Source organism: Ziziphus jujuba, chromosome 10, assembly GCF_031755915.1.
Source record: "Ziziphus jujuba cultivar Dongzao chromosome 10, ASM3175591v1".
NCBI lineage: Eukaryota > Viridiplantae > Streptophyta > Magnoliopsida > Rosales > Rhamnaceae > Ziziphus > Ziziphus jujuba.
Window position 1 is genome coordinate 20,406,866 of NC_083388.1, and position 13,867 is coordinate 20,420,732.

General features: G+C 32.2%; 3 protein-coding genes across 4 annotated transcripts; all 3 read right to left on the reverse strand.

The window, feature by feature from the left end:
* Nucleotides 1–3,019: 3,019 nt before the first annotated feature.
* LOC107411747 (F-box/kelch-repeat protein At3g23880-like) lies at nt 3,020–4,312 on the reverse strand. The gene has a single exon (XM_016019395.2). It carries the CDS (start codon nt 4,310–4,312, stop codon nt 3,020–3,022), a length of 1,293 nt encoding a protein of 430 aa, XP_015874881.2.
* Nucleotides 4,313–6,699: 2,387 nt separating this feature from the next.
* On the reverse strand, nt 6,700–8,830 carry LOC107411775 (pentatricopeptide repeat-containing protein At1g09190). Its single transcript, XM_016019432.4, has one exon. The coding sequence runs from the start codon at nt 8,676–8,678 to the stop codon at nt 7,218–7,220; it is 1,461 nt and encodes a 486-aa protein (XP_015874918.2). The 5' UTR covers nt 8,679–8,830; the 3' UTR covers nt 6,700–7,217.
* Nucleotides 8,831–9,661: 831 nt separating this feature from the next.
* LOC107411763 (uncharacterized) lies at nt 9,662–13,176 on the reverse strand. Of its 2 annotated transcripts, none has more exons than XM_016019417.4 (10): nt 12,938–13,173; nt 12,573–12,653; nt 12,429–12,456; nt 12,199–12,281; nt 12,001–12,033; nt 11,096–11,174; nt 10,857–10,909; nt 10,417–10,477; nt 10,211–10,293; nt 9,662–9,967 (listed from the first exon to the last, which is right to left on the reverse strand). In XM_016019417.4, exons 1-10 carry the CDS (start codon nt 12,956–12,958, stop codon nt 9,878–9,880), a joined length of 612 nt encoding a protein of 203 aa, XP_015874903.1. In that variant the 5' UTR covers nt 12,959–13,173; the 3' UTR covers nt 9,662–9,877. The 2 variants fall into 2 exon arrangements, with proteins under 2 accessions (XP_015874903.1, XP_015874904.1); XM_016019418.4 differs by having other exon boundaries at nt 9,908–10,044; nt 12,938–13,176.
* Between the last annotated feature and the right edge of the window lie 691 nt (nt 13,177–13,867).

Below are 13,867 nucleotides of genomic sequence, written 5' to 3' on the forward strand. Positions count from 1 at the left end.
AACATGAGCACATGGTGGTGGTGGGAGAGTCGTAGAGGGTCATGACTTGAGTTGTTTCATATGAAATTATGGACATCGTCTTGACCATTTTGGATTCGGAAGTCGACATTATGGCGAAAAGATCATTAGGATGATTGTTTGTGGGATTGTTGTTATTTACCTGGACGAAGATAGGGCTAGTGATGACTGAGTACCATGACTTGCACAAGCACTTGCATCTCAGCAGAACAATCACCGGAAGCCTTGATAGGATTTCAATCACCAAGTCTTCTCTCAAGTTCATATTTTCAATAATTTCCAATTTGAATTTGATGATTGCTTTGCAGGGATTGAATATAATAGAATAGAAAAAATTTATACAGCAAGAAGCATTTTAGATGATTTTGGTAGCGTACCTTCAAAACGATCACATGAAGAGAGAGTAGAAAGGTTTGTGGTTAGGGGTTTGATTTTTGCGTGAAGAAAAAGAAATGGTTTTCCAAGAATTTTGGTTTGAAATTTTCACCTTTGAAATCAATAACTGTCAAATTTATGGAATTAATAAACTCAAATCAAATTCAATATGACTCAAAAACGGTTTCTAACCAAAACTGATAAAAAATAGTTTTACTTTTTAGAAAAACAGAAGCAAAAACTAAGCCGAATATTGTTATAAACTTTAAAAAAAATTTAATTGAATATACTAAAATCTAAAAAAGATTTCTATGGACTTCATTAAAATATCTCATTAAATCAAGTTAGAATATCTTTAGACTTTTGCTTTGAAAATTTACTAAATTGTATAACCTTCTAAGTTTACATGTAAGGAAATAACTCTGATGTAATTAAACTTCCTAGTTTATGTTTTTCAAGAATTAAAGCTATTTAAATAAAAACGAGTAAACAATCTAAAAACAAGATTTAGAAAATCACTAAATAATAATTAATTAATCAGGAGACACGTCCAAAACTGTTTAACTACCAATTTGTAATTCCCACAAGAAAAATTATAAATAAATAAATAATGCTTAACAGCATCGAGCACAATTAATAATATTATTTAAAATTTTCCACAATAAATATCATACAAATCTTAAAAAGAATAAAATTTCAAAATTAACTATAACATTTATATTTAATTTTCATTCTTCAGGGAAAAAGAAAATTTTAATTTCCATTAACTAATCATTATAAATTTTAATATATATTTTATTTACTCTTTTTTAAATTCCATTATTTTCTCTTTTCTTTCCTTTTTTTTTTTAATTGAAATTATTGAAGCTTCTAGCTCAAGAAACTTAGAAATCTGTTGTTTATATATATATATATTTCTGTATTTTTTATTATTTCAAATGTATTTAATATCAAATTTCGCTTAATCCATTAAGAAATAAGTGAAAAATATAGAAATTCTTTCAATTATTTCATTATTGCCTTTCTAAGATTATTCAAATTATTAAAAATAACTATATCTTATTTTTGGTAATTGAAAAATCCAATATTGTTCTATTATTCTTTTAGAATGAAGGATGCCATTTGGTCGGTATTAATTAGATCATCTCTCTCCATAGGAACGGTGATATCCAAATCCATTTATATAAGTCCACAAATTAAAGTTAAATACCCAAGTATAGATTCATATTAAAATTAATAAATTTACATCCAATCATGATGGTTGAAATTGGTTAGATTTTTTACTTCTTGAAAGTAAATTGGTTTGAATTGGATAAACAAAATTCAATCAATCTATGGAATAATACCAAAAGTGATTGGCCGGATGACAACTATAAGTACCGCTAATAAAATAACTTTAGGAAGAATTGAAATAAATATTAAGTTGTGTAAAAATGTAAAAGAAGTATGTTTTAACAGAAGTAATTTTCAGAACTTGTAAAAAGCTATACTTAGCTTGTATTCATTGGACCTGTTCTAGATATGCAATTTTATAACAAAATGCGCATAAAATAGCATTGGAACAGATTACCACTCCATTCCTAACATCACATGAAATTATTTCATCATTGGAGTACAATCAATTGTACAACTAGATTTTCAACAACTAAAAATACATCACAAAGGACTATTGAGATGCAATGATCAATTAGAAGAAAAAAATTATATATATAAAAACAAAAAAACATGATGGCTGTAAATCATGAGTGAAAATATCCATAGGATTTTAAAGTTACCTTAGCATTAATTGGCATAATCAGCACAAAGTTAAATAAGCAGATGGTCATCGTGAAACTATCCATAGGATTTATTTTGTTTTACATTTTCTTACTAAGAATATATTTTACTTTTCGAGCATAAATTTTATCTCAATTTTATATTTTATATTTAAAATAGGAAAAACTTCATAAGGGAATTTTCTTAAAAAAATGGTAGCTATGCACGGTTGCAAAATATAAACTAAATTTTGAATAATCCTTGTGAGACAGGCTAGCAGGAAAATTAATTACCACTATTTTTACTCTTATAAAATTCCTTATGGGACAGGGTAGTGAACCTTTAAAAATTGATGAATATTGCATAACAGTGCTATATTAGGTTCACTATTTAAAAACAGTATACATATATTTCCCAGCCAGTTCCTCCTAAAAATCCATCTAATTAAAAACTAGTTTTGAATTAAACTTATTTCATCTTTTGAGGAAACGTGAAAAAGGCTCACTGGTGTTCATCATGTTTATTTTCAACCTCGAAACCAAAACATAGGTAAAAATAACCAAGAGTATTAGTCGGCCAAATTAATTGGTCTTTACGTCTCCAATTTCTATCAAGGGCCAATTCAAGTCGTACCAAATTAAACGGCATTAGCCAAAGTAGTCATACCTGATATTTCATAAGCAAAACAAAAGCTGTTAAGTTTCATATGTTTAACTTTTAATTCGAAAGACATTAACTATCAAAAGGATTTAAAGGCATCTAACATACATGAGAATTCAAACTAGAGAAGTTGTAGATAAGCATAAAAAATATAATCTAAATTCCTAGTTTGCTGAGTAATTAAAAAGCTGATTAAATCATTTTGTCATTCCTACATACGTTCCTTCTTCGTATCATTGATTGGAACCAAGCTCTCTCTGTAGTGCATCATGAAACATGGATCTCTAAAATTTCCAATACTACTTTTTTGTTGGTTATTATAGTTCTGAAAGAACAACTCTTCACTATCTTCATCCAAAAGTACCAGACCTGTCTTCCAAAGTAGCAATGGAGAAATAACCCCTTGAAGGGGTCCAATTGTAAATAATTTAGTCCATGATTCCACTACACCAACTTCACGCAACACCCATATATGGAAAAAAAAGGGGATGTCCTCTAAGTTTTGATTAACATTAACAACAGCGAAGGATCCATTAAAAACCCCCACTATAATATTACCAATCTTATCAGCCAAATGAGTACCAATTTCAGCAATTTCACTTGGCAAAGGTGTCCTTATGATCTCTTCATTGATAATGTCAAATGAAATTATTTCATCCCTACGTACACCCCTAATTGAATCCTCTCGATGTGCTAACCAGGAACATATTCCATTGGCGTGTGTACCAATTAGTTGATCTGAAAACGTTAAACCCATCTTTGGAAAATCTGTAACAAATTTCCAACAATCTGCTCTGAGGCTATAAGCCTCAAACTGGAAACACCCTGTATCATGATCATAATTATGATCAGCACCGATACTAGGAGATGAGTGAATCACAATCAGCTTGTAATCATTATTTCTGGCATCATAACCAAATCCACTTGCTTTGAAATGACCTCCCCGTCCAGAGAAACGTGGGATGAACTTTGTTTCATTGGTTGCAGGATTCCAAATAGCCCCGTCGGCTTTGAAATACAAACAAATCAGACCGTTACAAGATCCCACCATTAATACAGTACTGCGGGCAGCTTGGTCATCATCTTCATCTTGGGATTCATCACCTGATGATTCTGCTATTGAATGTGGGGATGATTCCTCTTCGATTTCGGAAACTTCCATTGTTTCATGAGAAACAATGAAAATATTTTCGACCCCATTATTTCCAGGCCTTTGATCATCAGCATAGAACATGAGATCAGGATCAGGCTTGTTGGTGGAGTTGCACAGCTGGAGGTGTTTGGCAATGAAGAATGGGCTACTAATGAGGGAATACCATGACTTGCACACGCATTTGAACCGTAGCAAAGAATCAACCGGAAGCCTTACTAGGATTTCAATCACCAACCCCTCGCTCATCAAACTGTTATTCCTCTTTGCTTTTGGTTTTGCTTTTATTATTGCCTTGAATTTACCAAAACACGAACGGAGAGAATTTGCCATCCCATTGCTTTTCGAAAACATCTTCACGTACGTACCCCACTCAAACGCTTTTCGAAAATGTGACCTTAGGAATAAAAATTTAAAAAATAAAATAAAAAAAATCGAACTTCCAAATTTTGGAACAATGAAATAATCAATATATAATTGGATGAAGATTTGTTGTTGATTTTTTTAAGTCCAAAAAACAAATTAATCCAATAAGAATGATGATAAGGGTATCAAAAAGTCTATCATATCAAAGATTGTTTATCAAAATGATGTTGTATGCTGATTTATTAGTTAAAATTAACTAACATATATAAGTTAAGAAGAGCAATGCTGGTTGTAATTTAAAAAAAAAAAGAAAAAAAAAAAAAAGAGTAATGCTAGAAGTATCAATACCTTTACCAAAATGATGCCATTAAAATAATATATTATTATTTTATTAGTTAAAAATATTATATATGAATTAGTAAACTTTTAAAATGCAAGTAAATAATAAGATAATGACATTTGATCATATGCATCTTGCTAGAGTTCTTATTAATACTTTTAGGATTATTCTAATATCAATAAATATAGATAAATAAATAATTTTAAAGATAAATGTAATTAAATATAACTCAATAAAAAATAATATTTTTTTATTTTGTAAATATCTAAGTAGACTTCTTGATAACTTTATTATTATTCATCCAATAAATATAGTATTTTTTTTTTTAATCTTTTCTTCTTTATTTGTAAAATATATATTAGTCCAAATTTATTTTTGTCATTTATTAAAATTTTTATACGCAACTAAATATAAACCAATAAAAAAATCACATCTCTTCACTCGGTCAATATCTTTAGAAAAGGGAAAAAAAAAAATTCTCAATTTCATATTTTCATCTTATACTTCAAAGGGAATTTTCTTGAAAAATTGATAAAGGTAAGTATGCAAGGTTGGAAAATATAAACTATGGAAAAGTCCCTATAGAGTAGCATAGATAATGACAAGGCCGCTATTTCTCTTGCAAAGGAGTATAATGGAAAGTGATAAGTATATTTTCAAAAGGATGAATAAATGTGTGATACATTGAATTTCAATTATTTAAACACCCCCAAATAAGACGGCACTTATTGAAGCAAACAAATTCCACGAATTCATTTTTTATTTTGATGGTATTTTTAATTTGTCTTGAAACCATATTATAATAACGGAAAAGAAATTCTTTTTCTTCTTTTTTTTCATATATATATATTTATGTTATTATTCACCACTGGCACTAATATTCTTTAGATTCTCTACATACGGTATTTGTATGAATTTCAAGAAAGTGGATTTCAACTAGCTTGTGACAATAATTGATATGTACCATTAGGATATTCTAGTTTGGTGAGTTTATTTCCAAAGTAAGATGGAAAAAAAACAAAAAAACAAAAAACAAACAAAATAAATCATGGCTGATTATTGAACGTAAAAATATTCTTAATTAAGAAAGATAAAGTTATGGAAAAATCTTCCAAATGGAGACTACCCTATTGAAACCTAGTTACCTAGGCTCTCTCTATATGTTACAGAGCGCAGGGACCAGTAACGATTTCTAGTAATTCCAATTCTTGATTTTTTTATTTTTTTTTATTTTTGTTGGCTAGCAGGGTTACAAAAGAATAGCTCTTCATCAATATTTTACCAAATCACCAGACCTTCATTCCAAAATACCAATGGATGTGGATCAAAACTGTTTTAGTGAATCCAATTGTAAACACGTTTTGTCCATGAGTATACCCACATGTCAAAGGAAGAGTAATTGGTGATTTGAGAACTGGCCGATATTGAATAAAAAAGCATCGTTAACAACAGTAATGGATCCATCAAACAAAACCATGGCTCAAGAGGATAATTAGCAACTTCACTCGGCAAAGCATAAAGGTGTCGTTATGATCTCCTCTGGTTGATGTCAAAGGTAAAAATTTGAGGGTACCGAACGTGGTCATTTGCTAACCACGATGTCATACCCTTGTCATGATCATATGCCACCAACTATTTCATCATCCATATCAGATAAAACAATACCTTGAGTGAGTCAATTTTTTCATTTAAGCTATATATATCTCGATCTGAAATTCCCCTGCTTCAAATCCCTCCTAGTGAATAAGTGGACCAGGAGGACCTCATAATCATCATGTTTTTTTCATCATTACCAAAACCAATAGCATTTTTATCACTTCCCCATATTAGGGGAAGTGGCATTACCTTTGTATGTCCAAGTAAGTACGGGATTCCAAATAACCCCATCGCCATAGTCATAAAGACAAACGAGACCGTTATAAGAACCGGCCACTTTCATGGTGAGGGGTGGATTTCTTCATGTTTCTTGTTTTTATGTCATTGATCTTGTTCTTAACGTGCTATTTTTGTACTAAAATCTTGGAAATAATAATAGTAATAATAAGTTGGCTGGAGAGTAAAAGAGGAAAGATTGTCTACATTGTTCCCCATCATGGGAGCTCCTACATATTTTTTCTCAAAGCTTTTACACTAGTCGTATATGATTGACAATTTATTCAAATAGCAGTTTAACATTCTCATCTAGTTATAAACTTAGAAAAGAAAATATATAAACACTAGATAGAAAAACAATTTGCAAAAGCTTTCAATTTTGTGTTTATGTCACCCAAGCCACCCCAAAGTAACAACCGAAAACACACTCATTTACCAATTGAACACTAAATTACTAAACATCAAGTTGTATATTCTTTGTGCATTGTTGGAAGTCTCAAAACAAGGGGTCCCTAACAAATCTGGAATATTAGCAACAACAAGGACTTCAAACATTTTGTGATTAGTTGATGCCAACAACGCTCTGCCCTGGTGCTTTTTTGACATAAGCAAGTCTCAAAACAAGGGGTCCCTAACAAATTTGGAATATTAGCAACAACAAGGACTTCAAACATTTTGTGATTAGTTGATGCCAACAACGCTCTGCCCTGGTGCTTTTTTGACATACTTTTCTCTCATTAAAACTCTCACCTCCTCAACTTTATCCCAACTCCCTTCCTCGGCATAAATGTTTGACAACAACACATAGTTACCAGAATTCCATGGTTCGAGATTGATAAGCTCTTTAACTGCAAGTTCTGCAAGCTCAAAATCACCATAAGTACGGCAAGAACTTAGTAATGAACCCCATAAAGTTGCATTTGGCTTCATAGGCATGCTTCTTATCAAGTCATGAGCCTCCTTCAGAGATCCACTTCGGCCTAAAATATCAACCATACATCCATAATGCTCAAGTTTCGGCTCAATTTGATGATTTAAAGTGATTGAAGCAAACAAATCTAGTCCTTTTTCCACTAAACCAGCATGAGCACAGCATGCTAAAACCCCTACAAAAGTGGCATCGTTAGGATTCATGCCCGTCTTCATCATCTCCTCAAACAGGTCCACCCCAAGTTGACCCTTCCCATTAAAAGCCAGGCCTGAAATCATAGCATTCCATGTAACAATATTTTTGCATTGCATTTGGTGGAAAATATTGAAAGCAAGGTCCAAATTTCCACATTTACTGTAGAAATCTATGAGTGAATTCCTTATAGAAATAAATTCTTTAACAAGTCCTTTAGAATCTGAATAAGTGTGTATCCATTCCCCAATATCCAGTGCCCCTAAACGAGCACAAACTGGCAACATCGTAACTACAGTTGCCTCGTCTAATTCAAGACCCTGATCTCGCATTTCACCAAAGAGTTCTAAAGCTTCACCATCCCGCCCACTCTTTTCCAAGCAAGAGATCATCGAATTCCAAGAAACAATGCTCCTCTCAATCATCTGCCTAAACAGATACAAACCCATATCAACATCACCCATCTTGCAAAACCCACGAATCATCAAATTCCAAGCAATCACATCTCTATGATACATTTCATCGAACATTTTCTTTGCATCCTTCAGCGTCACACAGGTAACATAAAACTCAACAATCCCATTCTGTATCGGTCCAGACCATTCAAACCCAGCTTTGAAAACTTGAGCATGAACACACTGACCCATCCTGTACTCACAAATATTGGAGCACGACTTGAGCAACGGCACAAAAGTATACTCATCGGGCCGAATGCCACGGGATCTCATAAGCGAGAACATTTGCAGAGACTGATGAAAAGGACCACAAGAGGAGTAGCCTTTGATCATGGAATTGAAGAGAAGAATATTGGGGTTTTGGGTATGGTGATAGATGCGATTCGCGTAGGCCATTTTGCCCAAAGATCCACAGACACAGACAAAATGAGAGAGGACTTGGTTGGACTGGTCAAGGCCATGGCGGAGAAAGTAGGCGTGGATCTGGGAGAGATGGGTCCGAGTTTTCTGGCCGTGGAGGAGGCGGAGGACCCTCCGTTCGACCTCACGGCAAGACCAGCTCATAGGCGCTCTCTGTCTCTCTCTCAGTCTGCATGATATCGTGAAGATGGCTTACCAGAACTCCAACTGAATTTTGAAACATTTTCTGAGCCGGCACGAATTAACGAGACTGACAGAACGATGGCAGAAAAAAGGCGTCGTTCAATTGAGTGGAGAAAAACGGCAAGCCGTTTTAATGCAAAATTTAAAAAAACAAAAAAAGTTTGCAGTCTAAAAAGCATTTTTTTGACTACCCAATAAATAATTTTTTTTTTTTTTTTTGGTGGGATAAATCACTATCCAATAAATGATTATTAGCTGCAGCTGGTAACAAATCAATTTTTCTGATTTTTTCTTTTTTTAATTTTCTTTATGAAGGAGAGCAGATAAACCATAAAAAAATAAAAATAAAAAAAGTTTCAAAAATATTAAGATACCCAAACTGTTCACAATAACGTTCTGAAGTTTGGAGAAATATAATGCCAACCGTACGGAAAAAGGAGAAAATATCAAATATGGGTTCCCTGGAGGCATAAATGGAATGGAAATACGTTGTTTTTATTTATTTATTTTTTGGATTGATGGAAATTCGTTATTAAAAAAGGAGAGGCGTTAGATAAGCAACAAATAGTTTCTAACTCAATTTGAAATTTGTATGGTCTTTGAATTTATGTATACATATCGATTCTCATATACCTTCCCTAGGAAAGACTGCAAGATTAGATCCATTTTCAAAATCTCTCTGCTAATTACCATGCCGCTAAGCAAAAAAGTTTATCCTCTTAGACTAGTATATTACTTGGGATTTTCCTCAAGCACAGAGAGAGAGAGAGAGAGGGAGAGAGGAGTTTAAACGATATGTCTTCTTCATTGTGTGGCTGCTTTACCAAAAAGCAGATTTCAAGTCTTACTTTCGAGTATTTACCCAAAAAAGCAAGAAAAAAATTTATGCTTCACTTGAGATGAAATAACAATTAACAAAGGACAGCACTTGAATCCGGCAAATCTCAAGCAAAATTCTCTAATTTTTCTCCCTTCTTTAGCTTGATCAATATGGAACATTTAAAATGTATACAATGTTCCAGATTCTAGTCTGGATAAGGTTTGTTCCCATGGAACATTCAGCTTGTAACAAAATAAGGATAAAAACGAAAAAAAAAAAAAAAAAGCTCTAAATATTGCAACGGTAGAACTCCTCACTCTGAGTCTCTGATGGTGCAAGATCACTTTTTGGATGAACGGAAACCCCCAAATCCCATCATAGCTGCAACGTCAGGGTCCATTTCAGTTTCCTCTTCTTCTACTTTTTCCTTCTGAAACCAAGTGGAAAAGGAGGAAGTGGGTTGAACAATCAAGCACAGACAAATAGCGTCGTAGATAGAATAAAGTTCTGAAAAACGTATTGAGGTTGATCATATCATCAAAAGATTTTAATCACTTCAGCAGTTAAAGCAAATTAAAAGAGTAATAGGACAGCTGATTCCTTTCTAACTCGAAACTTATTGAATTTGTATGATCCCACAAACATTAACATCGAGCAAGCTAATTGTACTGACCTTTTTTTCTTTCTTTCTTTCCCGGCGCTGGCGCTTCCGCTCCTCATCTTCTTGCTGTTGTTTTAAAATCCGCTCATCAAGATCTGAGGGAAGAAAAGGGGAGATGAATCAAATTTTCCAGCACTCAACTAAGCTGTAAACCATAAATTATTTGTACAAATCTTTAATCAAAATATCTAGTTGTTATTTTCACTTGAAGATTTTACCTTGCTCTGTGAAGCTGCCTGGGACTTTCCGCTTCTTGAGAAGTTCAAATCGGTCCTTGACCTGAATATCATCAAAAATCCAGTTTCAATATATATAATACACCAATCCTACATGAATATGAACTAAGCATTGACCAAGATATCAGGTCATAAAATGATATTCATCTCCAAAAGATGAGCAATCTCTTAAGCGTTTCTCTCTCTAAAAATTTTGTAATAGTCTTCATATGTCCAATGTGGGGATACTTGTTAGCCTATATTTTATACATCATTTTGTGCCTCATAACGTGTGTTTTACATTTACTTTTTCCTTAATCTATTTCTGCATGTGAAGCATATGCTTGTTAAAAAATTTTCATCAAAAAGAAAATTTGGAGATTGACTTGGTTAAATAAATTCAATTTTCATAATGAAATGTAAAAATATTTCAGAGAGTTGACCTGGTTAAGAGATGCCCGCTCTACCCGCATAGACATGCCCAAAGCTCTTTGATCTACAGAAACAAAATATAAAAATAAAAAATATATAAAGTAATAAGAAGATATAAGATAAATTTGGAATTTAGAAACAAAATATAAAAATAAAAAATATATAAAGTAATAAGAAGATATGAGATAAATTTGGAATTATTTTATACTCTTAACTTCATTGGTAACTATAGCTAAGGATGATAACATACGTTTCTTTCCATTAATATGATCCAAGTAGTTTGCAGAATCCTTTACTACACATTCACACACTGAACAGTAGTAACCAGCCTGTAAATAGAACCACATTAAAAGAAATCAGATTGTTTTAAAGTAAATTAACCATCAAATATAGCAATAGTACGGACATAACAACTTAAGTCAGTAATAAACATAATTCTTTCCTTGAACATAGAGGAGAAAAACCATCCCAAACCAAAAGAGTGGCCTCAACCAGGAGAATCAATAAAGCGATGGTCTGCTTAAGCAATGATAGCCTATTGCAGTATTCTTTTAACACCTAACAGACACTTGATTCCCAGTACCTGATTCTGATCCCAATTAATTGCATGAGAAATAACCTTACTAATCATGATGACTTAAACCAACTTGAGTTTCTTTATAGAAATGACAAGTTTCTGAGCAGAAATGGCAGGGCATAAAACTAAACAGATGCAGCCCTCCTGCCCCATTGTTCTGAGTGAGAAAAAGGAAACAACTTGAGATTAAGGGAAAGGGGAAAAAAGATAAAACAGATAGGGCTGGGGACCTAAGCTAAGGGATATAATCCCCCCATGAGATTCAATAAAGTTTTCATCTAAAAGGATATAGCTCCAACTTCACATATCCATTCCCGTGAATATTGTAAAATAGGATTTTAATTTCATCTAACAAATCCCTCTGGCATCAGAATATCCAATAACACTTGCATCCAGGATAAATTGTATAAACACTATAAAACTACCTATGGGAATTAGGTTCCAACATAACCCACAAAGACAACCAAAACATAGAATTCTAAAACTTTATAGCTAAAATTATATTCAAATATAGGTTTCCCAATGAATCAATTATAATGGTATACGATAAAGGACCATGCAATCTGGTGATACATTACCTGCTGGCTCAGAGGTGCAACTGGAGTAACAACCTGCAAGAAACATAATTAAGAGTTAAAAAAAGTTATGCATTCGACAAAAAACTAATAAAGAAAAACAAACTTAAGAATTTTGCGGCGAGAAAAGAAAACTCGGGGAATAAACAAATTACATTACAACTTAAGTTCAAGCAACAGTGTGAAGATACATCAGCACACCTGGGTTTTTCCCAATCGAGACTCGAGGTCTACTTCATAATCCCTATGTTTCAACGGCTTCCTTTGCACTGAAGGACCTTTAGCTGTACACAAAAGATAAGAGAAAAATTCTTTAAAGTTGAAAACCCAGCAAATAAATCCATTTTGATTCATAACCAAGGAAGTAAACCTTTCAAACTCCCAAGATGCACAAATAGGTAAAAAAATAAAAAAAAGCTTGAACAACTTACATTTCGATTTAGTTCGTCCCTCCGCCTCCTAAATTACAGTTTCAATCAGCAACTTTACCCCCCAAAAGAAAATGCCAAGAATTCCAAAAAAAAAAAAAAAAAAGACCCAAAAAAAAATGGTGAAAATTTTGAGAGGAATAGAACCTGTTTTTCACGCTCACGAGCCCGTTCCAAGTATTCTTCACGATCAAATTTCCTTCTAAATGTATTATCAACTCCACCAGCCTAAACACACACAAACCCAAATACATAAAAATCCCAATGGTTAAACTACTACATTGAATCAACAATTAAAAACTAAAAAATCAACTAAATCACTTAATCCTCATAGCTTCAGCTCTTATCAAATGAGCTTAAAAGAAACAAAGATATGCAGAATAACATATTTTTTTAAAAAAAATAAATAAAAAAAAATTGTCTTTGCTCCTAATAGAAAAAGAAAAGGAGAAAGTAGAATAAGTGAAACTATGGTGGAAGTGAAAAGAAAAGCAGAAGAAAATCCAACTTACGTTGTTGCTGTTGTGAGCCATTGCAGAGAAAAAGCTTTGCCCTAAATAAATAACCCAAGAACTGCGAATCGCAATTCTTGGACAAAAAAGGTTGACTATTTCAGACCGACCGACGGTGAAGGAAGAAAGAGGGAGTGACAAAGAAACAACCAGAGAATTTAATTTAAATGTCCGATTTGAAGTTCGGACGTTGAGGAAGAAAAAGGGCCTAAAAAAAAATTGAAGAGGGAGGCAACGAGGCGAAAAATAATTACTATTTTTTTTTTTTAATTTTGATTTTTCATAATTAGATTTTTATTTACTGATTTACCCTCGGTTCATTAAACGGCAACCGCCATTGAGCGTTTTGCTTATTTTATATTTTCTTAATACAAATTGTTTCCCTCATTGAAAAAAAAAATATATATATATATATTAAAGAAAAATATAACTATTTTTTCTTTTTTTTATTGTTCTATTTATATATTTGTTGTTATGCCTTTTTTTTATTTTTTATTTTTTATCCTTCTTTGTATACTTCCTTTGAAGAATATCATAGGGCCTTTAAATATAAATTGAAGTTTTATTTAATTTTATAGCTTTTTATTGGAAGAAAACAATAACAATTATAGAATGTATAATCTAATAAGCTAACTAATGGTCCGTTTTTGAAAATAATTCCCTCAAATTATTTTTTCAATATAAAGTGATGTATCAAAAAAAAAATTAGTTAATTTGTATTTCTCCTAGATGATTTTTCTAATCGAAAAGCTAATTACATTTTTTTTTAATCAAACATTAGCTTTTATTATTTTATCATTAACAAATATTCCAAAAATAATATTATTTAATTAACTAGATCATCAAAATATATTTCACAGCTTGGAATAGTATTTTGGCTTATATATTTTACAAGCAATTTAATAAATTGATTGAAAAAAAAAAAGTATT